The sequence below is a fragment of the Plectropomus leopardus genome, chromosome 3 (genome assembly GCF_026936395.1).
Source record: "Plectropomus leopardus strain MGB_pleo_1.0 chromosome 3, ASM2693639v1, whole genome shotgun sequence".
Classification (NCBI taxonomy): Eukaryota; Metazoa; Chordata; class Actinopteri; order Perciformes; family Serranidae; genus Plectropomus; species Plectropomus leopardus.
In genome coordinates this window covers 15,179,498-15,205,683 of record NC_142178.1, presented here as the reverse complement: position 1 = coordinate 15,205,683, position 26,186 = coordinate 15,179,498, and the positions used below count along the sequence as shown (strand labels likewise).

General features: G+C 43.4%; 2 protein-coding genes across 5 annotated transcripts in view; both read left to right on the top strand.

The window, feature by feature from the left end:
* crebbpa (CREB binding lysine acetyltransferase a) overlaps positions 1-3,901 on the top strand; it is a 52,218-nt gene extending 48,317 nt beyond the window's left edge. For all 3 annotated transcript variants that reach the window (XM_088075697.1, XM_042484703.2, XM_088075698.1), the window contains one exon: positions 272-3,901. In XM_088075697.1, the coding sequence (XP_087931823.1) occupies positions 272-2,560 (2,289 nt within the window). In that variant the 3' untranslated portion in view covers positions 2,561-3,901. The remainder of the gene's footprint in view (positions 1-271) is intronic.
* A 3,479-nt stretch (positions 3,902-7,380) lies between these two features.
* Positions 7,381-26,013, top strand: slx4 (SLX4 structure-specific endonuclease subunit homolog (S. cerevisiae)). Of its 2 annotated transcripts, none has more exons than XM_088075695.1 (14): positions 7,381-7,478; positions 7,868-8,414; positions 9,702-9,909; positions 10,043-10,261; positions 11,575-11,801; positions 14,279-14,574; positions 14,854-15,082; positions 16,062-16,255; positions 16,556-16,702; positions 18,828-18,997; positions 19,326-21,679; positions 24,393-24,492; positions 24,674-24,997; positions 25,392-26,013. In XM_088075695.1, the coding sequence occupies exons 2-14, from the start codon at positions 7,931-7,933 to the stop codon at positions 25,768-25,770; spliced, it is 5,331 nt and encodes a 1,776-aa protein (XP_087931821.1). In that variant the 5' UTR covers positions 7,381-7,478; positions 7,868-7,930; the 3' UTR covers positions 25,771-26,013. The 2 variants fall into 2 exon arrangements, with proteins under 2 accessions (XP_087931821.1, XP_087931820.1); XM_088075694.1 differs by having other exon boundaries at positions 7,384-7,554.
* The last annotated feature ends 173 nt before the right edge of the window (positions 26,014-26,186 follow it).

Here is a 26,186-nt window from a genome sequence, read left to right as displayed (position 1 = left end):
TGCTACTATTACTGGCATTAGCGTGCTGTGTTGTGTGTCAGAAAATCAGAATCACACACTTTGAAAAAAAGAAATGATAAGTGGAAGCCTGCTATTGTTAAATTACCGACTTGGACAGACGAGGATAAATCAGGCATTTTATTCATTTATTACATCAAATATTTTTATTCTCAACAGTAGGGGTACATTTGTGAAACTTTTGATAAATCTGTTAATCAGACTTGGTAAGACTTGTGTTAATCACTATGTCCCCGTCTGCTCTTTTCTGCAGGACTTTGATCTGTGCATTAATTGTTACAACGTGAAGGGCCACGAGCACCAGATGGTGAAGTGGGGCCTTGGCCTGGACGATGACAACAACAGCCAGAGCGGAGAGGCCTCCAAGAGCCCACAGGAGAGCCGGCGCTTGAGTATCCAACGCTGCATCCAGTCCCTGGTCCACGCTTGTCAGTGTCGCAATGCCAACTGCTCTCTGCCGTCCTGCCAGAAGATGAAACGAGTGGTGCAGCACACCAAGGGCTGCAAGCGCAAAACCAACGGTGGCTGCCCAGTATGCAAGCAGCTTATCGCTTTATGCTGTTACCATGCAAAGCACTGTCAGGAGAACAAGTGTCCTGTCCCGTTCTGCCTGAACATCAAGCACAAGCTTCGCCAGCAGCAGCTGCAACACAGGCTCCAGCAGGCCCAGCTGATGAGGAGAAGAATGGCCACCATGCAAGGCAGAACCATGCCGCTACCGTCCCCACCGGCCTCGGCTGCCCCCAGCACTCCCACCTCCCACGCTCAGCCCAACACTCCTCAGACCCCCCAGCAGCCACTCTCCAACCAGCCGCAGACCCCCAACTCAGCAGGCGTCATGTCACCCTCTTTTCCCACCGCACCTCGCAACGGCCAGCCTCAAACACCAGTGTCCCAGGGCAAGCCTGGGCCCCAGGCGTCCCCTCTACACCAGCAGCAGTCCCCACTCCCCCAGCCGCCACAACCACCTCAGCAGCTACAACAGCAGCCCCCCCTTGCTGCAGTCAAGATGGCACGGCACATCGAGATGATGGCGCAGGCCCAGCAGAACCAGCAGAACTACCGGGTCAACATGAACGGCTTGCCCATAAACCCCCAGCAGCCACAGCAGCGCATGACCGGACCAATGCAGCCACCCATGCAGATGGTCCCAGGGCCCCGGGGACCACAGGTCATGCAACCAGGTATGGCCCCAGGGCAGTGGCCTGGAGCTGCAGGGCCGATGCAGGCAGCTCAGACTCAACAACCGGGCCTCGTTCCAGGCCAGACCCCTCAGCAGGCCATGACCATACAACGAACCATGATGACCCCAGGGCAGCAACCTCAGCAGGGCCAGAGGATGCTGATTCCACAGCAGCCCGGTGCCCGTCCACAAGCCCCTCAGAGACCTGGTGCTATTGCACCAAATGCCCTGCAAGACCTCCTCCGCACCCTCAAGTCCCCCAGCTCGCCCCAGCAGCAGCAGCAAGTGCTCAACATCCTCAAATCAAACCCTCAGCTAATGGCTGCTTTCATCAAACAGCGAACAGCCAAGTACCACGCCAACCAGCCGCAGCAAGCAGGTCAGCAACAGCAGCCCGGCATGCCAACAATGCAGGCCATGGCCATGCCAGGAGCGGCGGTGCAGAGGCCGGGGATGCCCCCGCAGCAGCCTCAGCAGCCTCCTGCGCAGGGCATGGCTGCATTAGGGGCTCAAGCGCAGCTGATGAACGCAGCACAGCACACCAACCCACAGATTCAGGAGCTCTACCGCCGGCAGCTCTTAAGACAACAGCAGCAGCAGCAGCAACAACAGCAGCAGCAACAGGGAGTGATGCCTCAGGGCCACCCCGGCCAGTTCCCTGCTCAGGCGCAGGGCACAGCAGCTACGTACTCCCAGCTCCGTATGCAGCAGCAGCAGCAGCAGATAGCCATGCAGGCAGGCGCAGGAGCCGCTGGGGGGCCCATGGGCCAGCTCCCGCCCATGGCTCAGATGGCTCAGCCAGGCATGGGGATGGACTCCACCCAGAACTTACTGCATCAGCGAATGCTCCAGCAGCAACAGCAGCAGCAGCAGCTTCCCCAGCAGCAGCAGGCCGTCCTCAAGCAGCAGATGGGCTCTCCCGCCCAGCCCAGCCCCATGAGCCCCCAGACCCACCTTCTGGCCGGCCAGCCTCAGGGTGGAGCCCACCTTCCCGGCCAGTCTACGCTAGCCAATGCCCTCAACAACCAGGTCCGCTCCCCCGCGCCAGTCCAGTCTCCCTGTCCGCCCTCGCAACAGCAGCCCCAGCAGCAGCGGCCACATTCCAGTCCCTCGCCGCAGGTCCAGAACCAGCCCCAGCCCTCGCCGCAGCACCCACATCCGCCCCACTCGGCTTCCCCTCACCCGGGACTCGGGGGACCGCTGTCAGGGTCCATGGAGCAGGGACACTTGGGGACACCGGAACAAAGCGCCATGCTACCGCAGCTTAACACGCCCAACAGAGGGGGGCTGAACAGTGACTTGGGGATGGTGGGAGATGCTACAGGGGACACTCTGGAGAAGTTTGTGGAAGGATTGTAGCATATCTGCCAGGAACTAAAGAACACAATCTCTCTCCCAGGGACCCATCCTCCCACTCCTCTTCCTCCTAGTTTCCCCTCGGACTCTTTATCCCGTTAGAGGGCTTTGTTTGTTCTTTCTAAGGTTGAGAACGTTTTTTCTTTTGTACTGACATGTAAAAAGTTTCAACTGTTGTAAAAAGAAAATTTGGTCGAGGAAAAAAAAACAAACAAAAAAAAGTCAACACTTTGAGGGAATGTAATTGTTTCCTGAACCCAAGTGATGGGTATTTCTTCCTTAAGATGTTGAGGGATTTGCAAGTTGCTTCTTAAATGAAATTTAAATCACAAAGAATATATTTTTTGGTTGAGACCAAATGTGTTCAATACTCAACTTATTTTTGGTTTGTTTTTGGTATGGTTTCATGCCTTTCTCGTTTTAGTTTTTTTTTTTTTTTTTTTTTTTAAGAAAATGTACAATTGCATTATATTATTCATATCTTTTTATTTTGTACCTTTAAAAAGAAACTTAAAGCATTTTTGTGTTGAAACTGTAAAATAATTTGTCTGGGAATTTGGGCCAGGTTTTTGTTCTCTTCTCAAGCTGTCATTCCTGGCAATTGTAATCTAGTGTTGTACCATTACTCCAAGACGATGCGTTCAGGGACCGCTCCCCTCCTCTTTGTGTGTATGAAGAGCACTCAGTTGTATTGAAATAGGAAATGGACTGCGGCAGGTTGTGTATACACGGGCATGTATACAGGCGCACATGAAGACACTGACACAAACCCTCACAGTCACTAAAATAACTACAGCTCCGACTGGTTTCACAAATACAAACAAGGACTGCAACCTACATCTCAGTGGCCTGGAATTTGGAAAAATCTGTCTTGCAGGTGTGGAACATTGTTGCTTTGACATTAAAAAGAATTTGTCATACCTTTTTTGTCATACAAATGTTGTAAAGTGTAAAGAGAGCGTGAGAAAGAGACCAGCCCCCTAAGCTGAGGTGGAATGATCACCGGTTGTTTGTAGGCCACATCTCTGATGACGCCCCATCCTCTAAATCTTACACTAAGCTGTGTGCTATCTAGGGATGAAGGGCTCGTTTGAGATTCACCCTGAGGAAAACTAAACGTTATCAACCCTCATTCCTCTCTCACAAAAACTTGAATTAGGGGGGATTTACTTTTTCTCCTATTGTAAATCAAGTTATTAAGCAAAATACTATAAATATAAGGAAGAGAGAATGAAATCACTGTATAAACTGGTTAAAAGACTCATTTCTTACTTATATACCATATTGTTAAATAAACTGTGTGCAACAGAAGAACTCCAGTACTCTGTTGACTCAATAATGAGGCATCAGTCCTGTGTGTGTACTACTTTGTGTCTATTGTTTCAGCTCAGAAATGTCTTTGTTTTCTGTAAAAAAGAGTCCCCTAAATTAGGTTGGAGCCCCATGTCTGCTCTTTTCCACAAGGAAATATTTCTAACATATTTCTAAGGAAACAGTTTTTTTTTTATGAAATTAGTATGATTTATTTTCCTTCTGAATTTCTACAGACTGAAAAAGATGAAAAGTTTGAAGTGCTGTTAGAAGCCTGGAACTAGTATTACCAGGAGACCTCAAGTAATTTGTAATAATTGCAGAGGGCCTCTGCAATCTTAATGCTGTGAGAATCTGCAATGTCTGTAATTTAGCGAAAAATGGTACATAATTTGCGGTGGAATTTGGTTGACAAACATTAAGGTCGTGATAATAATCATCCCCTTTGAACTGGCATCCTGGGTATTTGGGTTTGTGTTTTTTTTTTGCTGCCTCTTTCCCAGTCAACAAATATGAAGGCTGTGTTGGCAATTATAAAGAAAGTTATGAAAGCATTTTGGGCGCAGGAAGCACATTTTGCTATACAGCATGGAGACCCATTGCAAATAAAAGCAAACTCAAATCCATCTGAAGAGTGAAATTCCAAAAGATGATGAGATGGATAATGTGTTGGAGAGGCGGTTCTGTTTTAGTAACTTCCACACAGAAAGAAAAAAAGGAGGTTAGCACTCCACAGTACTGCTAGTAGTGTTTCTGTGTGTACAGTGGAGTTGCAAATGACTGCACATCATATCCGGGGGTTAATGTCTGTAAATTTGAGTAAAATACAGACCATGCTTACACCGTTCGAATGTGCTGCACATAACAGATGTAGGTGTATAATTCTTAAATCACAAGCTCCTCTGGTAATACTAGTGTTGTGCTAATAGGGCTGCTGTGGTTTCAGATCTGAGTGCAAGATCACTGTTATTGGACTTCTTAGTTTAGTGTAGGGGTAGTGATGCAGTAATTTTCAGACAGCTCATATTTCAGAACCTGAAAAAGGTTACAAGAGTAACTATCATTTACTAACATGGATATGTGGAGCGTAAACATCTTCCCTGCTACCTCACCTTTTATCTGATAGTTGCCAAGTCAGCTCTGCTCAGGTCTCAAGTAAAGACGTATAAAGGCCTGTAAATAAATGAAGAAAAGCCAGTCAAGTTAGTCAAATAATAACTTTGGCACCCATTGAAAAAAATATAGAATATTTGACAGTAATTGCAGCTTACTGAAAAACATTCATTTAAAATACATTAAAGTGTAAATATTTCTGCATTTTCAAGTTACCGAAGTGTACTGAAAATAGCTCAATTCAATTCATATGATTCAGTCTTTATCTCTAATTCAAGTCATAAGTTTAGCAAGGATGATTTGAGTTGTGACGCAGAACATTTCTACAGTGGTTCTCATGAGATACTTGAATTAATCTTAAAACCTTTGTGGACTGCATGCTCATAAATACATTTAGACACGACAGATTCAACAAGGATATAATGAGTTTGTGTATATATCCTGACTTGAAGATACAAGGTAACATTATTGTCATTTTTCTTAAACGTAGTGTAAGAAGAAATGAAATTTTAAGGTGATCCTTAATCCTGCTACATCTTTTGGCGTCGAAGTTGAGGAGTCTCACAGCCTGGGGAAAGAAGCTGCTCTGTAGTCTGGTGGTTCTGCAGCAGATACTTCTGTATCTTTTCCCAGATGGCAGCAGGGTGAACAGACCGTGGCTGCTGTCTTTCAGTGTCCTTTGTGCTCTGTGCAGACGCCTCACTTCACCGAGGTCACTGATGCTCTGTACATGGAAACCAGTGATGTTTTGGGCAGTTTTAATCACCCGCTGTAGAGCCTTCCTGTCCCGGGCCGTGCACGAACCATGCCAGTTTGTGATGTTTCCAGTCTGTATGCTTTCTACTGCTCCTCTGTAGAAGTTAACCAGGATCTTGCTCTGGAATTCAGCCTTTCTAAGTTTTGTAGGAAGTAGAGCCTTTTCTGTGCTTTTTTAATCTGGGTGGTGATGTGTGACGACAAAGATATGTTCTCAGTGTTAGTAAATCCAAGGAACCTATAGCTGTTCACCTGCTCCGCCTCAGCTCCACTCATGTAGACAGGGGTGTGTGTCTTTCCTTCTTTCTGAAATCAACAATCAGCTCCTGGGTTTTACTGACGTTGAGCAGTAGGTTGTTCTCTGTGCACCACTCACCAGCCTGTTACTTTTTGAATTGCCTGCCACATATCTTTGGTGCTGTTGAGGTCTCTCTCCAGTCTCTGCTGGTGTCTCCTCTTAGCCTCCTTGATGCCAGCTCTCAGTCGTGCTCTGGCGATGATGATGTATGCCTGCTTGTCCCCTGACCGAAAGGCAGCTTTAAACAATAATACAATAATATTACAATATTAATACAATAATTACAATAATAACAACAGTAACAATAATACCTCTGACAGTAGTAATCTCAGTTTGGTCACAGACATTACAGATACCCTAATAAACATTTTAATGGTCTCAATAAAGTTCATCAACAGCAGAAGGTCATAGTTTCCTTTCCTATGTGTCTTTCTTATGATGGTTTGATCCATCCAAAGTATTAGAACAGTATTTTATGCCTCAGAATAATAAATAATAATAATAATAAAGCTAGACTATGTTACAGGTACCTCAATTAAAAATCTTTTTTTTTTTTTTTTTTACAGATTCTATACATTTGTTTATGTTTATGACACTAGAGTAGTGTCAAGATGAAGTAACACCACAACTATTGTAAATGCTTTCAGTGATTCTGCAGGGCTTTATTACATCCAGGGTTCACACGCATCCTTAAAAAGTCTTAAAAGGCATTGAAATAATTAATCTAAAAATAAGGCCTAAATTATCATTGATACTGACACACAATGTCTTAAAGATGCCCAGACATGGAAAGATGGATTATCTGAGTGTTTTTTTCTGACCTTGCATTGTAAAAAAATTGGTAATATCTATTTTTTTTGTTAAATAATTTAATAAATTCCTTTTCTTAAACTTGTCACGGTGGGAATCCAAACAGTGGAATCTCACCTGCAGAGTGAGAAACACAAAATTTCCAGTTACCAGTTGCCAAGACAACTGGCCAGAAATGTCAGATATTCCCCACTTCTGTTGGTAAACACACTAGAAACTTTTATGATAATATAATGTATTCGTTGTCTTCCATGTGTTCCTGTAAAAGGGAAGGGGAAATGTTTTTTTTTTCAACATTTGATGTAGATAATTCAGCTTTTGCACCGGACAAAAAAAGTTTAAGTTACAATAAACATTTGGTCAAAAATAAAACTTAAATAAATAAAATAAAATTCTTCATTTTTTTCCCTTCAAAAGTCCTAACCTAAATTCCAAGTGGCATTAAAAAAAATCTTAAATCTTACGTCGTCTTTTGTAGTCACGTGACCTTACGTAAGAGTACGTATTGGTCCTTTCGTCGTCACATGACCGGAAACTCAAGATGAAGCAGTGCTTTTGAAATGAAAACAAACCCCGCTGGCCTTTTGCCTGTTTTATTAGCCGAATAATAGATAAATAAATGTTTGTTTTAAGGTAAGTGACACTGCGATGGATTCGTGAATGAACTGCGATGAGACGGAAAGCTAAAGAGTAAATTCATCAAACCTGGGTGAGGATAGTGTTAAGAGAGGAAGTGTAAACATGAGGAGCTAGCTAGCTAACTGCTGCCTGTCTGATCTTTCCATCACAAACATACACTTTCAAACATTATGTGTTGGGAAATTATCCCGCACTGAACATGCTTTTGTAGATGTGGCTTTGCATTTAAGGATAACATAGCTGTTTTCCTTTAATTGTGCAGAAAAGGGGCGAAATTGGCTCCTTTAACGTTGCTAACGTGTAGTTTTTGAGCAAATTAAACTGCTCCACAGTCACAGGGGCCTCCAGCTTTGGACTCCAACTTAAACCATCTCTGTTTGCAGGCTGATCGTAACAGCTGTGGACATGCAAGCATGGCCTTTTAATGTGAGACACAGCGCACCATCATGGATGACTCGGACCAGGATTTTGTAGATCTGTGCTCGAAGCTGCTAAAACGAGTCCGCAAGAAACCGGGTGAGTCCAGACAGCCGAGGAGAGCAGAGCATCAGCCCTGCAGTCAGGCGAGCGATGGAGACAAGAGGGTGAGAAATAACAAGAGAGATGGTGACTGTGGGTCCCAGCCTGTTTGTACTGGTGCAGAGGAGCTTGTGCTCTGTGGGAAAACTGGACATGAGTCAGGAGATGCTGAGTCGTCAGTTGTGGCATCATCATCATCATCAGCATCATCATCATCATCATCATCAGCAGCAGCAGCAGCAGCAGCAGCAGCAGGACAGAGAGCTGAGAGAGGTTTGTCGGCAAAAGACAAAGTACTCCACCGGATGCAACAGTTCAGGAGAGCCAGCCCACAGAAGATGATGCACAAGGACAAAAGCCAGCCAGCAAACCAGGAGATCGATCCTCCTCCCCCTCTGACAAAAAGACAAGGTGAGGTGATGCTCTAAGCACACATGTCACTTTGCGTCACTATTGCCAAATGAGCAGAGGGAATAAAGATGGGATTTTTTTCTTCATGCTTTTTCAAGGCTTCAAAAAAAAATTAATAATCACACATGATTGAGATGAAACAACCTGTTTGGACTAGTCAAGCCTCTTTGTTTATTCTTGTTGTGTTTACATTTGACCGGCTTTACTGGACTTGCAGCCACATGTAGAACATGAAGTTCTACTCAAAACTGATATGTTAGTGTAAGACATAATAGTGTAATCATTTAAACTGTATTTATGTGCCTAAAGGTCTAGTGTGTAGGATTTAGGGGCATCATTTGGAAGGGATTGATTATAATCTTCATAACTATATTTTCATAAGTTTAACTATGTGTTTATAAGTTATGAGTGTTTTCGTTACTGTATAATCAAGGCTTGGTGCCATGGAGAAAATTAAATATCACATTACTTTTTGACCAAATACCCCGATATCAATATTACAACTGTTTTGCAGGGTTGACTATTTGTGCTTTCACAAAACATCTACATAATCTAACATAATCTAGTTTTTTCACTGGACTAAAGACATTTAATGTTTTAAGTCATACTGAACATTTGGTCAAAATTGGAATTGAAAATTAATCTTAAAATTCCTTCCAAGTGGCATAAAAATGTCTTGCCTTTAGCTGCAGGAATCCTGAATGACATTTTTGCTAAATAATCATCAATAATGTGGATATAACAACTAGGTGGGTAAATAAGACAAATAATAAGACAGAACAGTCAGGTAAGGTCAGAAAATTGTCTCCCTTTAGTGTAAAGACGTCTTTAAAAACAGAAAAAGACAACATTTATGATGTAACGATATCCAGAATCTAAGACAATATTTAGTCTCACATCACAATATCAATATAATATTGAAATATTGCCCAGCACTGCTTAGAATGAGCTGTTTATATCTACACACGGAGACGGAGTCTGCGAACAGAGTCTGCACTGTTTTCTACAGTAGCCCAGAACAGACAACGAAATACTGGCTCTAGAAAGGGCCGCCCCCGTTTCCACATCGGCCATCGGGAGTAGTTTAAGTTCTGCAACCTCACAGCCAGATGCCACTAAATCCTACACACTAGACCTTTAATGCTAAGAGTGATACAATTGGATCTATATCAAGATATTTTTACATTAAAGTCACAAAATTATAGCAATGAATCATCTCCAGTACATATGTAACTTTAGCATAGCCTTTTCTTGAATGTGTCTGTGCCACCTTTCCTCTGTACTCAGATACTCCAGACTCTTTCGGCTCAGATCTCCACACGGAGCCCCAGAACAGCGATGAAGCTCTGGCCCTGTGTCTGCAGCAGGAGCTGGACAGGGAGGCGGCAGGGGCCCAGTCAGTGGAGCTGGAGGACGGAGGGCTCTTCCTCTGTCAGATCTGCCACAGAGATCTCTCACACATGACACCTAATGGGCGAACACAGCATCTCAACAGGTTTGGATATTTACTTTGTAGGGGCTTAAACGATGCTTTTACCCAACAGACAGAATAACTTCTTGACTGGAAGTCATAGACAAGCAAAGGACTGGTGGACACACTGAAAAGTGAGAATGATCCCTGTCTGCAGGTGTTTGGATGAGAGTGAAGAGAGCGCCCCAGTCCCCCCTCCACCGCCTCCTGGTGTTCCCGACTGTCCCATCTGTGGCAAGAAGTTCAAGTCTCAGAAGAGTCGCTCGGCCCACCTGAAGCGCTGCTCCTCAGAAATGGGTGTTGCTCCGGCTGTGCTGCTGCAGGCTCTGCAGAGACAGACTGAGGAGACCCAGAATGTCCCCGCTGCTACCACAGTGTGAGTCCGCCTCGGCACCATAATACCAGGGTTCCCACGGATCCTTCAAAAATATTATACATACATAATAAGGCGTGGAATGCATTAATCTAAAAATAAGGCCTTAATTGGTAAATTAATTTTCTTAAAGTCATCATGATGGGAATTCAAATATTGGAATCTCACATGCAGATTGAGAAACACAAAACTGGCCAGAAAACCAGCCAGAAATGCCAGATGTTTCCCACCTTTGTTGGTAAACTAGATACTAGATACTTTTATGATAATGTAATGCTTTTTATCTTCCATGTGTTCCACTCTAAAAAAATGTTTTTTTTTAAACATTTAACATAGATCATCTAACTTTTCTTTTCAAAAGTCATGTTTTATGATACAGTGAATATTGCGGCAAAATACTAATTTCCTTCTTTAATTTTGGTTATTAGAAAATTGATCTTAAAGACAATTCCAAGTGGCATTAAAAAAGTCTTAAAAAGCCTTAAATCTACCTTGCCTTAAGCTGCAGGAACCCTGAATACACCTCTGGGCCTACTGTCAGTAGCAACAATTGATGCACGTGCACTACAAGAATTTTTGAGATAGTCAATTTTGGCCATTGATAATGAGATTTTATGGTACAGCTTGGATATAAAGGCTGCATGATTTTAGTCAGACTGATAAAGAGACAGAGAATGTTGAAGTTAACATGATCATGTTTCATTTCTTGCCTATCACCTAATGTAAGTAAATGAGTACTTACACAGCTTAGTCAGGGTTTTCGCAGATCCTTAAAAAGTCCTAATAAGCATTTAAATCATTCATCTAAAAATAAGACCTTAATTGGTATTAAAATGTCTTTAGTCAGTCTTTCAAAAGTCTTAAAATGCATAGACACTGGCAATAGGGTGTTATGAACTGCTTTTTTCTGATGTGTATTTTTCAAAAAAAATTATTTACTGAATTTCTCGTGGGAAACTCTTCATGGTGGAAATTTAAGCAGTGGAAAAATCCCTCTTACAGAGCGAGGCACAAACAATCTGTAATAAAAATCACGAAGAAATGTAATTGCAACGTATTTACCTATTCTAACCAGATATGACATTGGATAAAAAATGTAATACTTAAGGTTACAATAATTGTTTGGGCAAAGTTGTTCTTATCTCTATAAAAAAGGTTAGTTTTCAGTTTAGGTTTTTGTAAAATTGACCTTAAATTTCATCCTGAGTGGCATTAAAGAAGTCGTAAAAAGTATTAAATTTAATTTGCCTGAAGCTGTATGAACTCTGTTAATCAATACACTTTCTGGCTTTTGTCAATTCTTTTTTCCTCCTCAGCTCACAGACTGGTGGCACTAAAAGAAAAGGCCCATCCAAACCGGGCCTCCCTGCAAAGAAGAAGCCCAGGAAGAAGACCCCACCCCTGGACGAGGACACCATGGTGGCCCTGGCTCTGTCCTCCTCTCTGCTGGAACAGGAACAGCAGAGCGAGGGGGAGAGGCAGTTACAAACTGCGGCCGCTCACACGTCCATGACTCCAGCGTTGACGTGGAGGCCAGACGCAGGTACAGAAACATCACTGTATCATCTGTGTTTCAACACGAAAGGGGGTTGTAGCAGAAATTCTGGCCTGTTACTGCTTTCATGCAACATTTTGAAATTGTTTTAAATTTAATTATCAGTATGATTATACAAGAGCAAAAGCTTTGGATCAGATGAGGGTAATTACAGTGCAGAACAAAGTGTCAGCTGTATCTGATGTTTCAGCTCTGATTCCTCTGTGTTCATCTTTGATCATTTAGTATATTAAATATATACACTCACCGGCCACTTTATTAGGTACACCTTGCTAGTACCGGGTTGGACCCCGTTTTGCCTTCAGAACTGCCTTAATCCTTCGTGGCATAGATTCAACAAGGTACTGGAAACAGTCCTCAGAGAGTTTGGTCCATATTGACATGATAGCATCACACAGTTGCTGCAGATTTGTCGGCTGCACACCACATCCCAAAGGTGCTCTACTGGATTGAGATCTGGTGACTGTGGAGGCCATTTGAGTACAGTGAACTCATTGTCATGTTCAAGAAACCAGTCTGAGATGATTCGAGCTTTATGACATGGTGCGTTATCCTGCTGGAAGTAGCCATCAGAAGATGGGTACACTGTGGTCATAAAGGGATGGACATGGTCAGCAACAATACTCAGGTAGGCTGTGGCGTTGCAACGATACTCAATAGGTACTAAGGGGCCCAAAGTGTGCCAAGAAAATATCCCCCACACCATTACACCACCACCACCAGCCTGAACCGTTGATACAAGGCAGGATGGATCCATGCTTTCATGTTGTTGACGCCACATTCTGACCCTACCATCCGAATGTCGCAGCAGAAATCGAGACTCATCAGACCAGGCAACGTTTTTCCAATCTTCTGTTGTCCAATTTTGGTGAGCCTGTGGGAATTGTAGCCTTGGTTTCCTGTTCTTAGCTGACAGGAGTGGCACCCGCTGTGGTCTTCTGCTGCTGTAGACCATCTGCCTCAAGGTTCGACGTGTTGTGCGTTCAGAGATGCTCTTCTGCATACCTCGGTTGTAACGAGGGGTTATTTGAGTTACTGTTGCCTTTCTATCAGCTCGAACCAGTCTGGCCATTCTCCTCTGATCTCTGGCATCAACAAGGCATTTTCGCCCACAGAGCTGCTGCTCACTGGATATTTTCTCTTTTTTGGACCATTCTCTGTAAACCCTAGAGATGGTTATGCGTGAAAATCCCAGTAGATCAGCAGTTTCTGAAATACTCAGACCAGCCCGTCTGGCACCAACAACCATGCCACATTCAAAGTCACTTAAATCACCTTTCTTCCCCGTTCTGATGCTCGGTTTGAACTGCAGCAGATCGTCCTGACCATGTCTACATGCCTAAATGCATTGAGTTGCTGCCATGTGATTGGCTGATTAGAAATTTGCGTTCACGGGCAGTTGGACAGGTGTGCCTAATAAAGTGGCCGGTGAGTGTAGTCATTTAGTAATAAGAGCTGCAGTGATTCATCGATTAGCCAAACTAACAATTAATCGCCAACTAACTTCATAATCGATTAATAAGATGAAATTATTTTTTATGAAAATGAAAAAGTTGAAATTCTTCTGTTTCTTCTTATTAAGTGTTAATATTTTCTGGTGTCTTTACCTCTCTGTGACAATAAATTGACTATCTTTAGGTTGTGGAGAAATCAAAGACATTTCAGGACACCGTCCTGGGCTTTGGGAAACACTGATGGACATTTGACACCATTTTGTGACATTTTATAGACTAAAAGAGTATTCGATTAATCAAGAAAATAATCAACATTAATCTGCAATGAAAATAATCGTCAGTTGCGACCCTTTGTCAAGTAAAATTATTTGATAACCAACAGCTGTGATGGTCAGTAGGCACCTGTGGTAGAAACCTGCTCGGACTGAGAGTTTTGCACTGTGGCTAGTTCAGCAGCACAAAGGTGAACCACAGTGGTAAACACACGTACAGGTCTTACAGGGAGAAACCGTCCTCTTTAGCTGGAAGTTCAAACTACTTTGTCAGTAAACACTCGCTTCACCAAAGTGTGACTGAGGAGGAAGCTGTATCCCCTCGAGCTCCAGAGGCTGCTGGCTGAATGAATGGATGTTGATCCATTTAGGAACCTAAGTCTAATGCACGTTTAAAGTCTGGAGAAGCCTATTTACTGTAACATGTATGATGTATTTAATTTGAGCGACTCTGTAAATCCCTAAAGGCCATCTTCTTTGTTGTCCTGGAACAAATATTTTAGATTAAGTCTGTGTGTATCGTGTGGCTGTGTGTGTGTTGCCTTTGGCAAGGCCTGAAACAGTGTAAACAACATGACATGTGCAAGCTGTTGAAATAATGAGTTTTAGATCACAATGCTTTTGTTTTCAGTATTGCCTAAATTCACTATGTATGTAAAGATTATACTTTAAATGTCCTGTGCGGGCCTTTGGATGCATCATCTGAAGCCCTCTCTCTTTTCTGCTCTGCCTGATTCAGGTAAGGGGCGTGGAAAGAGAAAAAAGGGCACCATTCCTCGTCCTCCTCCGCTCCTCCTCGTTCAGGATGCCGAAGTGGCTTTGGCGAGGCTGCAGGAACGTGTTTCTGCTCTCCTCCTACGCAGCCCGGCCCCCTCGCCCCCCACCCCGACCCGCGGCCCCAGCAGTCTGCCGGGCTGGAGCGGTGCTGCCCCCCTCTGGCAGAAGAGCAGGCTGCTGGACGGAAGCTCCACCTGTCTGTCTGATTTCTACACCCCGGAGCTTAGAGAGTTCATCACACCCTGGGAGGCAGCGACGGTAAGAGAGAGACCGAAGTGTTTGCAGTCTGGGTTTATTCTGCTGTGTTTGAACTGAATGAGGAATTCAAATCAGACTGAATGCTGAGCTCATGTTCTTTGTTTTTAATCAATCACCACTTGAGGCAGAGAATCTCACTGTCTGGTAGTCCTGTCCTGTCCTAAAAATAAAATTGGATGCGTCAACAAAAGTGTCTTTAACAAGTTTTGTTATAAAACAGTTGCCAGTGGATCAAATCACAACCGAGTTAAACTGGTACTGTCCTCCTCCCTCCTCTAGACTGATGCAGGCACCTCCAGCACCGTCAGCAAGCCTGAGTCTTCTGTCCAACCTGCGAGTGAGGGAACTCCTGTCTCAGGGACCAGGGCCTCCATCCTGCCATCCTCCTCTCAGACGGCCTCCTCTACCCCGGGGACAGGCCGGGCACTCCTGATGGACCTGATGGAGCTGGCTGAGGATGGCGTGACCCTCACCCAGTATGCTCACAGTACTTCAGGCCCAGACAAAGGTAAGACATGCATAATACCTGAATTTATGCAGGTTTATGAGTTTACAAAATGCTTTAACAAACAAGGCCAAGCAGAAGCAAGAGGGGTTTTTTTGCAGACATCATAACTATAAGAGCGAAATAATATTGCCAAAATAAGGCCAGACAAAATTTAAAGTAGAGTTCCACAAAAGAGAAACAATTACCAAACAAAAATAGAAATCCATACAAATAAGAGTAAATAAACTTCAAAGAATATTAGCAGTAAACACAGAAATAATAGTACTATTAATAGAATTAAACACAATCGAGATAGAATAAATTAAAAGATAAATTATAATAGAGAATTGATTTTGTGTACATAATTAAATGTACAGGCAGAGGAAATTGACATTTTGTTTGTGGTTTAATCTGCGATTGTAGTCTTATTTTGGTCTTTTTATTTGTTGTGCTTGTAAACCATGAGCTATCCATTAAGTGCGGGCCCCTAAATGTTTGTTTTGTGTTTGTTTTCACATCGCACCCTCGCACAGGCACAGTCAGTTAGGTTCAAATAATCTTGTGTAACCGAAAAATCAATTTTTTAAATGTCTTCTCTGGGGTACACGGTACATCTAGTGTTAATTGTTCTTCATTTATATTTTGCTCAACACATTTAACAGTCTTTATTTTTTTCTTCTTACTTTCTATTACTGTAAGTGTTTTCTGATTTGTACTTTTCACGAGAGGATTACATTTCTTTGTGTCATCTGTTGGCAGAAAACACAAAAAATGTAGTGGGGGACATTAAGTAACAAATCTGTAGTTTTTGGTGGAAAATGAGTAAAAACTGAGAACAACAAATCTTGGTAATATATTCCTTCCATTTGATAAATTTTAACTTTTGAATTCAAGTTCACTGCTACACTGTAACCCCTGGGAACAACTCACCAACCCAAATTGTTAAGTAGTGACCTAATTGGTTGTCATTTTGGGTTCCTAAATGTCTTTGTCCCCACAGACAAGAGCGCTAGTCAGAACACAAACCTTTGTCTGAGCGGCTTCGTCCCCGAGGAGTCGGAGGAGCAGGCTGACCTCTGTGTGAGCGGCTTCCTACCAGAAACAACCCACACACATGCAGAGGACACTGGCAGCCGAGCGAGGAGGACGACTTATCAGCCAGGCGCAGATAAAGATCGAGGCAGCCACCAATTAGTAAGACCACTCGTAATCACACTCACTGTGACATTTTCAAACTAGATCCTGAGTTTATATTTGTCATAATTTAAATCTGATTTATTAATTCATGTCTGTAGAGCTTCTCGTCTTTCTTACATGTCTCTGCACTCCAGCTCTATAAGTTTTTGTGTTTTTGGTGACTTCTCATCACAATAAGACAATTTTCAAAACTTAAATGATACAGTATGTCTTGTCTGGTGTGCTCACTTTGTGCCTTTATGCATTGATTCTGCAGCACGCTGACCCCATTTTTTCCCGCTGGTGTTTCCTCTGTAGGTGGCGCTGTCCAGGCTGGCATCAGACCTGAGCACCATGGTGAACAACCCTCAGCTCAGTGACCTGCAGCTCCAGGTGGACACTGGAGAAGTCTACTTTGCTCACTCCTTCATGGTGTACGCTCGATGCCCCCTGCTGGCAGAAATGGTAACATTTATCACCAAGAGTGTGGCAAAGCACAACCATGCAAATATAAGAATCACAGCTGCAGTCCAGTTGTCAAAAAATATTATGTCCTTTATCTTTTATTTATTTGTTTTTTTATGGGCTTTTATGCCTTTAATGTATAGGAAAGACTTAGCATGAAAGGGGGAGAGAGAGGGGGCAACACGCAGCAAAGGACCCGAACCCGCGGCCGCTGCTATGAGGACACAACCTCTTTACATGGGGCTCCTGCTCTAGCCACTGAGCCACTGGATGCCCCCTTTATTTTTTCTTAACCACTTTTCTTTTTTATGCTTTATTTTTTTCCATAAGGAAATACAAATGTACTTAAATTTTGCAGAACATACAAACAGTTGGTCACTTTTGCATTTATAAAAGCTATTGCTCTGATGGATAAACAAGTCAGTCATATAGTAAATATTCAGTGATCATCTTGTGAGGTCATATACACAATCATCTTTCCCAGTACTGCAGGAATTTATCAGTCTGTAAATTTATTTTAAAAAGTTATTCTTCCCATCCCTTGAATGGTAGTAACATGTATCTACTCAGTCTTTGTTGAGGTTTGGCCTGTAACCATGTTCGTGTTACAGCTTTCTTTAAAAGGTATTTATCTTAGGCCAAAAGACGAGCTGCAGTCTCGCCTATATAGATTGTAGTGAACGAGCAGTCAAATCCATCACCAAATATGTTTTGCATTGCTTGTGTTACCTCCTGCCAATACGACAGAATCGCTGGGCAGCGCCAGAATATGTGGAAATGATCTTCCAGCTGTTCACCACATTTCCTCCAGCATAGACCTCTCTTTAACTTAGATGTTACAAAGTTTCTTATCAAAATTGTTCAAAAAACCTCTCCAAAGACCTGGACTTGTGGGAGATGACTGAACAGAACACATATTCAACCTCTGAGTCCACATTCCTTCTCCCGTTTCAGCTTAATCTTATTTGTTGGTTTCAGTTTCTTTGTAAATTGAATAATTGAATACTTTTGAGACAGGTTTCCTTTTGTCCTTATTTTTATATGTTTCAGATATATCAATTAATTGGTATCACAGTTCTCAGTGGGTTTCTTCTTCCTAACCATTTTTCATTGATTTTGATGGAAAAAGTCATGGACAGATGAGATGAAGATCTCATAAGGAAAAAACAGCTGCGGTGCTAAGAGAATATGGCTGCGCTTAAACTAGGGTCTATAATTATGTAACGGCGAATGTTACTAACGGAGGTCACTTTAAAGGGTGATACGGGAGGGAATTGTGGGATTATCTCTTTTCCTTTTGTAAAAGATTGTTCAGTGTACTCTATGCTAAAGGAGATAAGAAAGGAAGCATTGAAACAGCTCCCATCAGGCTGCCACTTTTCATACCATGTACATTTTCTTATCTATGGTACTGAAAAAAAAGCAACCCAATGGAGAACGCCACGCGTAAGTGCACCTCTCATTTCTTCCTCGATGGCCTATCAGACTTTTCACACGTAAAAAAAACACCCCATAGTTTCACATTTCTGTTATAATAGATTTGTTCAACAAAAAAACTTCAGTTTTTAGGGGTCACTGGAACTGATAGTCACAATAATAATTGTGTACCATATATTATGATACTTGATACATGATTTTTTCGGAGACGCTTATCTTACTGTGACAACCCTTAACCACTGCAACCCCACTTCCAGGTTATTTCATCCAGTGAGGAACCTTCCTCATCAAAAAAGACTATTCAGATGCAGCCCAGGACTGCATAATTATGTAGCTTATCTTTTTTATTGTTTATTTTAAAGGACATATGTAGTTTAATTGTAAGACTTAATGGATTAAAACACTTAAGTATGTCACAAAACTGCACACTTACCAGCCAGTAGTTTCAGCTTCTCTAGTTAAGCAGAGCGGAGGCTTTCCATTAGATTTCAGTTTTATTTTAGAGGATCTTAGCAGTGATTTGTGCACCTGTTATTATAAAACTTTTTTTCAGAAGAGGGCGTTGTTTTTTTTCCAGATTTCTTTTTACTTGTAATGTGTATTAACTTTACTCACCCAAGTGCTGCGTGAATTCAGTTATTTCATCTGAATGTGATTTTTTTTCTGTCTTCCTCTGCTCCTCTCACAGGTTCATGAAAGTGGTTTCGGGGTGCAGGAGGAGGGCATGCCTGCAGCTCAGAGGGTGCTGATGAATGACGTTCCCGGTCAGGCGGTGTTTGCTTTGCTGCAGTATCTCTACACAGCCCGCTGCTCCATCCCAGCATCACTTCAGCCTCATGTGCTGGAGCTTGCATCCAGGTTTGTGTGTGCATTTGTACACATTTTTGTTTTACAATTTAAACATTTTGATCCACCTCTGGGTCAGGCTAATTTGGTGAACCTCAGTTTTTTTTGCATTATTTGCTGAGCAGCATTAGGTGTTGAGCATTGTAAAGAAACTACAACAGCTTTTCTGTGGTTCTTATTCATTTGTTTGTGCTGTCTCAAAAAGTCCACTCAGGTCTTACTTAATAGTTTAGAAAAGCTCAAGGTCAAGAGTATCTTTATGAATATTGTTTAAACATTGTTCAAAGTGTGAAAGATTGCATTTAGTGTTGTGACTTCTCTCTCCTGTCTTTTTGTCAAGGTTTGACCTGCAGGAGCTACGGCAGCTTTGCGAGCTCCATCGAGAGGATGCAGCGGCACGCGGAGACGAGGAAGACGACATGAACCAGGAGGAAAATGTCAACAACCAGACAGACCAGGCCCTCACGGTGCTGCTCCGCTCCATGTGGGGGGAGGAGGAGGATGAGGATGAAGTGGGAATGGATACAGATGGAGGAAGGGTCGAAGAGAGAGAATTGGAAGGAGATGATCAAGCCGACGACCTCGTGTCAGGCGACGGAGAGATACGTGAGGAGAAGGTGAATGAGGAAGAGCTGGAAGAGATCTACGAGTTTGCCGCCACGCAGAGAAAGAGGGAGGAGGAGAAAGACAGCATGGAGGAGGAGGAGGAGAGGGAGAAGGTAGATGTGGAGGAAGAGGGAGAAAAATTCACCAAAAGAAACTCAACATGCTTCGGTGTAAAGTCCCTGCAGCCAAACTCTCAACTGGACCGCAGTTACAGCCGCCTCTTCTCTGACTCCTGGGGAGTCTACGAGGAAGAGGAGCCTTCGTCCTCACCCTCCACTTCTGGCCCAGCTAAGGTACACACCCCTAAACCCCAACAACACCAGTCCCCCCATAAACCCTCATCTGAACTGTCCGGCAGAACTTTGCTTCAGTCCTCAGGGAGCGTAGTTGACGACCTTTCTCTCAGCCATACACCCAGTGCGTCCAACCTGCCGATCCCGGGTCAGTCCCCCGGTCACGCGGGTGACTGGGGTGACGCTGGAGGCAAGGAAACAGATGTTTCAAAGCAAGAAGGTCCTCAAAGTATTTGTGTCCCTCTGTCTCCTGATTTATCTCAGGAAAAAAAGGAACCTGAGCTCATAGTTTTGTCAGATTCAAGTGAGGGGACGGAGGTAATTCTTAGTTCCCGCAGTCCTTCGCCAAGTTCTCCATTTGCCGTCCAGAAGCCGCAGAGCTACACCAAAATCAAACCTCAGACAATCCTGAAACCTGATGAACCCACCTTGGAGGAAAAACAGTTCAGTAGTGTAGAGCTTACTCCTGATGATCCGTCTGCAGCGCCGGTTCAAAGTCGTCTCGGTCCGTGGTGTGACCAGGATCCAGTAGACTGTTCCCCAGAAGTTTCTTGGCTGATCCCCTCCACACCGGTCCAGCCCGGAAGAAGCACCACGACAAGCTCCTCTCAGACTAAAAGCAGCATGTGCAGGACACAGCTGTTCCCTAAAGGTGACGCCTCCTCCTCCTCTGTTTTCTCCTCTCCTTCTTTACCTTTTAACAACAGACTGAAGACCTCCACCAGTCCAACCAGAGTCTCTGCCCACTCTGGCTCAACACAGGACAGTGTTCCTAAATTAAAACTGGACGAGACCCGTGGCTCCAGCTCGGATCTCAACTTTAACTCCAAAAGTACAAGTAGTTGTGATGTGAGTAAAGACGGAGGAGTGTTTGCAGTTCATCCTAAACTCTCAACCTCGACTACCTCAAGGCAGGATATACCTCTGAACGGCCAGCCGCAGCCTTACAGCAGCACTCCCCTCCACACAGACGTCCACAAGGCCCCCGTTCTTCTTGCCACCACGCCGCTCCCCACTAGCCCTGATAAGCAGAGGACGACGAGTCGAGGAAGGGACAGGGTGCGGTCTGAAAGCCTGGAGAAGACAGAGTTAGGGAGCTTTCATCTCTCTCCACTGTCTGACCCTTCAGATCCACCCTCGTCTTCCCCTCACAGGGGTCTTCAACGTTCACAGCGGCACAGCGAGTCCTCCAGTGAAAGGCGACGCTCCGTTGAGTCCAGCAGTCACAACAGCACAGAGCTCAAGAGGAGGGGATTAAGAAATGAGGAAGGAGAAGGAGAGAGGGAGCAGGAAGAAGCTGGAGAGGCAGAAGTCGCTGAATCCAGTTTCCAGCAGAGCTTCTTGGCCATGGACGAGCCTCCCATAGCTTTCAACGACTCATGGGGTTTCGATGCCTGTGCAGACTTCGAGGCAAACCCAGGCTGCTTCAGTCTGAGGCTGGAGGACAGCGGACCATCCAGCCAGCAAGGCAAGCGCAGCCTGGTTCAAGAGACAGCCTCTTCTAACCTTTGTCCAACTTCACCACCCGGTCACAGCGTCCATCTGTTGAACAGCCACGGCGGTGCGACCGCCTCCTCTCCGTCCAGAGTCTACAGCACACGGCCGTCAACCAGCGTACAGGCTCATTCAGGACTCTCCGTCACTCCCTCACCACCTGGGCCTCCCACCGGGACCCCACCAGAGATCAGCAGCCGCCTCCTGGACTCCAATATATGGGACAGCTGGGAGGAGGAAGAGGAGGTGGCTCTTCCTCTCTCACAGCGGGTTAACCCTTCAGCACAGCTCAAAACCCCAGGTAAGTCTCTCACTGCACACGTGATTTTCTTTAACATACTAAAAGAATGAGATTTTTTTTAACCCTCTCCTACCAAGAGTTATATGTTTATCAGCAGACGTATACGCTAATAATGTCAACATGCCCTCACAAAATTTTGTTTTCTGTCTCCATATCTTAAAGCATTTAAGAGTAAAACTGTAGCTGATTGATAGTAACATTTCCAACATTAATTTGCACGTTTTTTCTGAAAGATGTTCCAAAATCGAATCACATCATCTGCTCTAAGGGGCAGCCTGCTGTGTAAGTATGAATTTGCAGTTCTGCTCAGTGAGTGATTGAATCTCACGGCTGTGTCATACATGTACTCATGTAAAAACAAACTGGTCGTGAGAGTTGGTGATTGTTGGAACAGCTTTAGTCAGATGACTAACAAGACTAACAATGACAGTTTAACGTGACAGACTGTGTATTGTTTGTGTTTTTTCGGTTTTATAAGGAAAGTAGGTGTAAGAATATTTTGTTTCTTGACATTTAAGCTTGTTGAGCGTAGCAAACTTGCTGCTCGAACACATCTCCCTGCTGAAATTCCAAATACTGTTATATATGGTATACACTGCTAAAATGTCAGAGAGCCATGAAAAATAGAAACTACATAAGCCTACAAAGCAGTATAACAACCTCGAATAGAGGAGAGTTGTTTGAGGCCCTCTGGAGTTTCCAACAGTTAATGCAACTTCAAATAAGAAAGTCAAACTAAATGTTCCCTACATTTTGTGTAATACTTAAAAATAGTATTTTTTTCCCTGATGTATTGTTTAATTCTGGGCCTAATTATTATATCAGAAACAGTAAATCAATTAACTGATTGGTCAGATTTAATTGCAACAATTCCGACAATTAATTTAAGTTAGAGTTGCAACGATTGTTGTGTGTTGTGTCGATTGTTGTGTCAAAGATGACCACAATTTCCAAAAGTCTGCTTCTTTAAATATATATATATTTGTCCAATGAACAATCCAACAACCCCAAGATATTTTATTTACTGTCATAGAGGGAATTTTAGTAAAAAAAAAAAAAACAACTTCACCAACTAATCGTGACATTTCTGAATTAATGCTTATAGTCCACTGTCAAACAGACCTAATGCTCTTTGGTTCCAGCTTTTCCAGATTGAGGATCTGCTGTTAAATGTAATCAAAAATGTAATATCTGAAGGGGCTGAAGTGAAAAAAAACAAGGCGTTTAAATGCGTCATCTTGGACTCTATGGAAACTGTGGGGAACATTTTACCGACCAAACAATCGAAACACTGATGCAGGAATCAATAATGAGAGCAGTCATTACAGTCAGTCCTGACTTTTTATTGAGTCGAGTGTTTCGAGTGTTTTGAGTTTTGAGTTGAGATTTGTTTGTGTGATTGCTTTTGGGGCACATCTCGATATTTGTTAGGCATTATCACTGTGTTTGAAAACAGTAATCTTTCAGTGTCCAAAATCATCAGCAGCAGATTTTAGGTTTTGGTGTCAGTCCCAGAAACTCTGTTTTCAGTACGCAGTGCTGCTTCATTCACAGCCACACAATTTGGCCATCTTTCTATGAAAATTTCTTTAAAGGCATTTTGGGAAATGTATTTAATTACTAACCATAGTAGGTGAGTCAAGCTGAAGGAAAACAGGTACACGACCAAAACCACCACTGTGCCCTGAACACAATGTAAATGGTAGCTCACAGTGTGAGAGAGGGTAGTCATAATGTGCTCAAATTATGTTTTTTTTAAGGAATGTGTCATTAATAATAATATGAAAAGAAAATACATTGGATTTTTATAGCGCCTTTCTTGAACTCATGGTCATTTTTCAAAAAAAAAAAATCTTTTCTGGGATTAATCTTAAGAACAGGCTTTCCCTGGATCCTTAAAAAGTCGGAAGACATTTAATCCATAAACCTAAAAATATAGCCTTAAATGCTATTAAATTATTAATTTTCTGAATCTTACATTGCATTGTAAAATCTCAAAATAAGTTGCCTCAGAGCAGAGGATCCACTGTCTGCTTGTGTGCTGTCTCTGTTCTGGATGACATGGAGAGTTGCAAATTAAACGAAAATTGGCGATTTAACAGATTTCATGGAATGGTTTAGATGGGTTAAACCAGTACAAGGCCATACATACCAGGTTTGATTTTTTATTTTTTATGTCAAACCCACCCCAATGGGAATCAAGTCATTGAAATCCCACGGCACTTATATTTGACTTGTCAGTGCCACAAGGCAAAAAAGTCATGTGTTATGTTACAAAAAGCATTTGGCTAAACTGTACTTGCCACCAAGTAATTGTTTTATTTTTTTGGGACATTTTCCCTTTATTTATGGGACAGTTGATGAGAGAGGGGGGGGTGGTTGTGACACACAGCAAAGGGCCACAGGCTGGATTTGAACCTGGACTGCTGCAGAAGCCTCAGACATATGTGGCGTGCGCTCTACCTGGTGAGCTAGAGGCCACCCCCATTTATTGTTTGTGTGTGTTTTATTCTTTCCTTCAGTTTTGGTTATTGAAAAATTGGTCTTAAACTGGCATTTAAAAGTCTTTAATCTAACTCACCTAAAGCTGTAAAGAAGTATCTAACCTTCAACATTTGAATTTGCTGCAGTAAGTTATTTTTTATTTATGAATTTCTGATGTAGTAATCAGACTGTAGTCTTAAAAAGTGTCTTCATGTTTGTGTCTCCACAGCGTCATCACACAATAAAAGACATCGCACCTTGCTGCCCATCACCCCCATGCCCCACTTCTCTGACATGGACACACCGGAGCTGAAGAACAAACTCAACAGGTCAGTCAGTTCAGCTCATCCCTGCGCTGACGTTAAAGACAGGGTGAAGAGAGGCCACTGGGTTTTGTCTGAATAAAGACAATTAACTGAGGAGCCTATCCGATTACCCCCCAGCGGTGTTACTGTCAACTTAGTCCATCTGTTTGTTTGCCTGTCCTCTCTTACTTTCTCCTCTGTGCAGGTTTGGTGTTCGGCCTTTACCGAAGCGCCAGATGATCCTCAAACTGAAGGAGATCCACCAGTACACCCACCAGCTGGTCAGCTCGGACTCTGAGGGTGAGGCGCCCTCGGTGGGCCACGCAGCTCAAACGAAGCGACCACCCACCGGTTCAGAGGTTCCTGGCAACAGGCCGGCTTCCTGCGCCCAGAGAGTGAAGTTTAAAGAGCCCAGAGCGCCCTCTGCCGTCTCCCCTCTGAAAGCCAACAGAGAGGAGGAGGCAGAGCTGCTGTCTGCCTCACAGGGCTCCAACACCTCCTCCACCGCTGCCAGTGAGGAGTCTGAAAGGTACAGTGTGTGTTCAGTCGTGGGTATATATCTTCAGAGGGCGCAATCAATATTTTGTACACTCAAGCTCAAAATGACGCCATCACTACAAACCCTGTCGAACAGCTGCACACGGTGCGTTCAGCTACCATGGTGGTCTACTTTAAAATACAGAACGGTAGAAAAATAGGAGTACATAAAAGAAACTTTATTGGCAAATATTTTAATAATCAAGTAAAAAAGTTGAGTGAGTTTCAAGCAAAATGTGACAAAATGTCAAACCTTCCAAATCCTCCTAACTTTTAATTTTATTTTTTTTAAGACACTGTTGTCACATAAATATGGTAATCATAACTTTTAAACAATTCTTCCATAGATACAGTTTGTGCATCTAATCACTCCCCTCTCTTGGCAGGTCCAACCCAGAGCTGTGCCCCTCCTCTGACTCAGACAGCGATTGCGGCATCTCTGCCTCCCAGTCAGCCAACAGACTTCAGGATCGCCTTCGCGCAGTGCGCTCCTTCATCCTGTCTGACTCCGAACTATACAGTCAGATCCTCCAATACCAGCCTCTGGTCCTGTCCCAGCTCCAGGAGCGACTCAAAGCAGCAGGGATCCGCCTCGGTGCCGCCAAGCTGGCGGACTACTTGGACTCCCAGTGCATCACCTTCACCACAGCCAAGCCGGGCCACAGCGCACCCAGCCGCAGGCGGGGCAAAAAGACGGGCAAGGGAGCAAAGGCAGCGGGTGGAAGTGCAGCGGGCAGCAAAAGAGCCGTTACAGCAGCGATTTAAAACTTTATGAATGCGAGGAAGGTTTATTTAGAGAGAGAGTGGTGGCAGGTTTTTATTGAAGTGCTTTTGATGGAAAAGAACTTGAGGAAGAGGCCATGAGACTATTTGTGGTTGTGATAGACTTGAGGTTTTACTATTTGTACAAATATTTCTTCAGGACAGGTTTTATAATGTAAGTATTTTGTTTAAAATGTTGCATTATGAACCCAGTGTGAAAATAAAAAAATTATGAATGTTTCTCTAGTTGATGGCCACAAGTGGTTTCTTTGATTCAAAAATTATCTTAGCAAAGTCCCTCTCCTCTTGATGGGAAAATAGAAATCGTCATCTTATGTTGGAGATAGTATAAAAACAGTCTTTCGACCCAAACCAGGTACTATCATTCACCTATATAAGAATTATACTACGTGTTTCAA

Bases quoted from the DNA above. Each gene is read 5' to 3' on its own strand.
- slx4 (XM_088075695.1), top strand. From the start codon at position 7,931: ATGGATGACTCGGACCAGGATTTTGTAGATCTGTGCTCGAAGCTGCTA. The intron at 16,703-18,827 runs GTAACATTTATC...CTCCTCTCACAG, and splicing joins GCCCCCTGCTGGCAGAAATG to GTTCATGAAAGTGGTTTCGG. The intron at 24,998-25,391 runs GTACAGTGTGTG...CTCTCTTGGCAG, and splicing joins GCCAGTGAGGAGTCTGAAAG to GTCCAACCCAGAGCTGTGCC.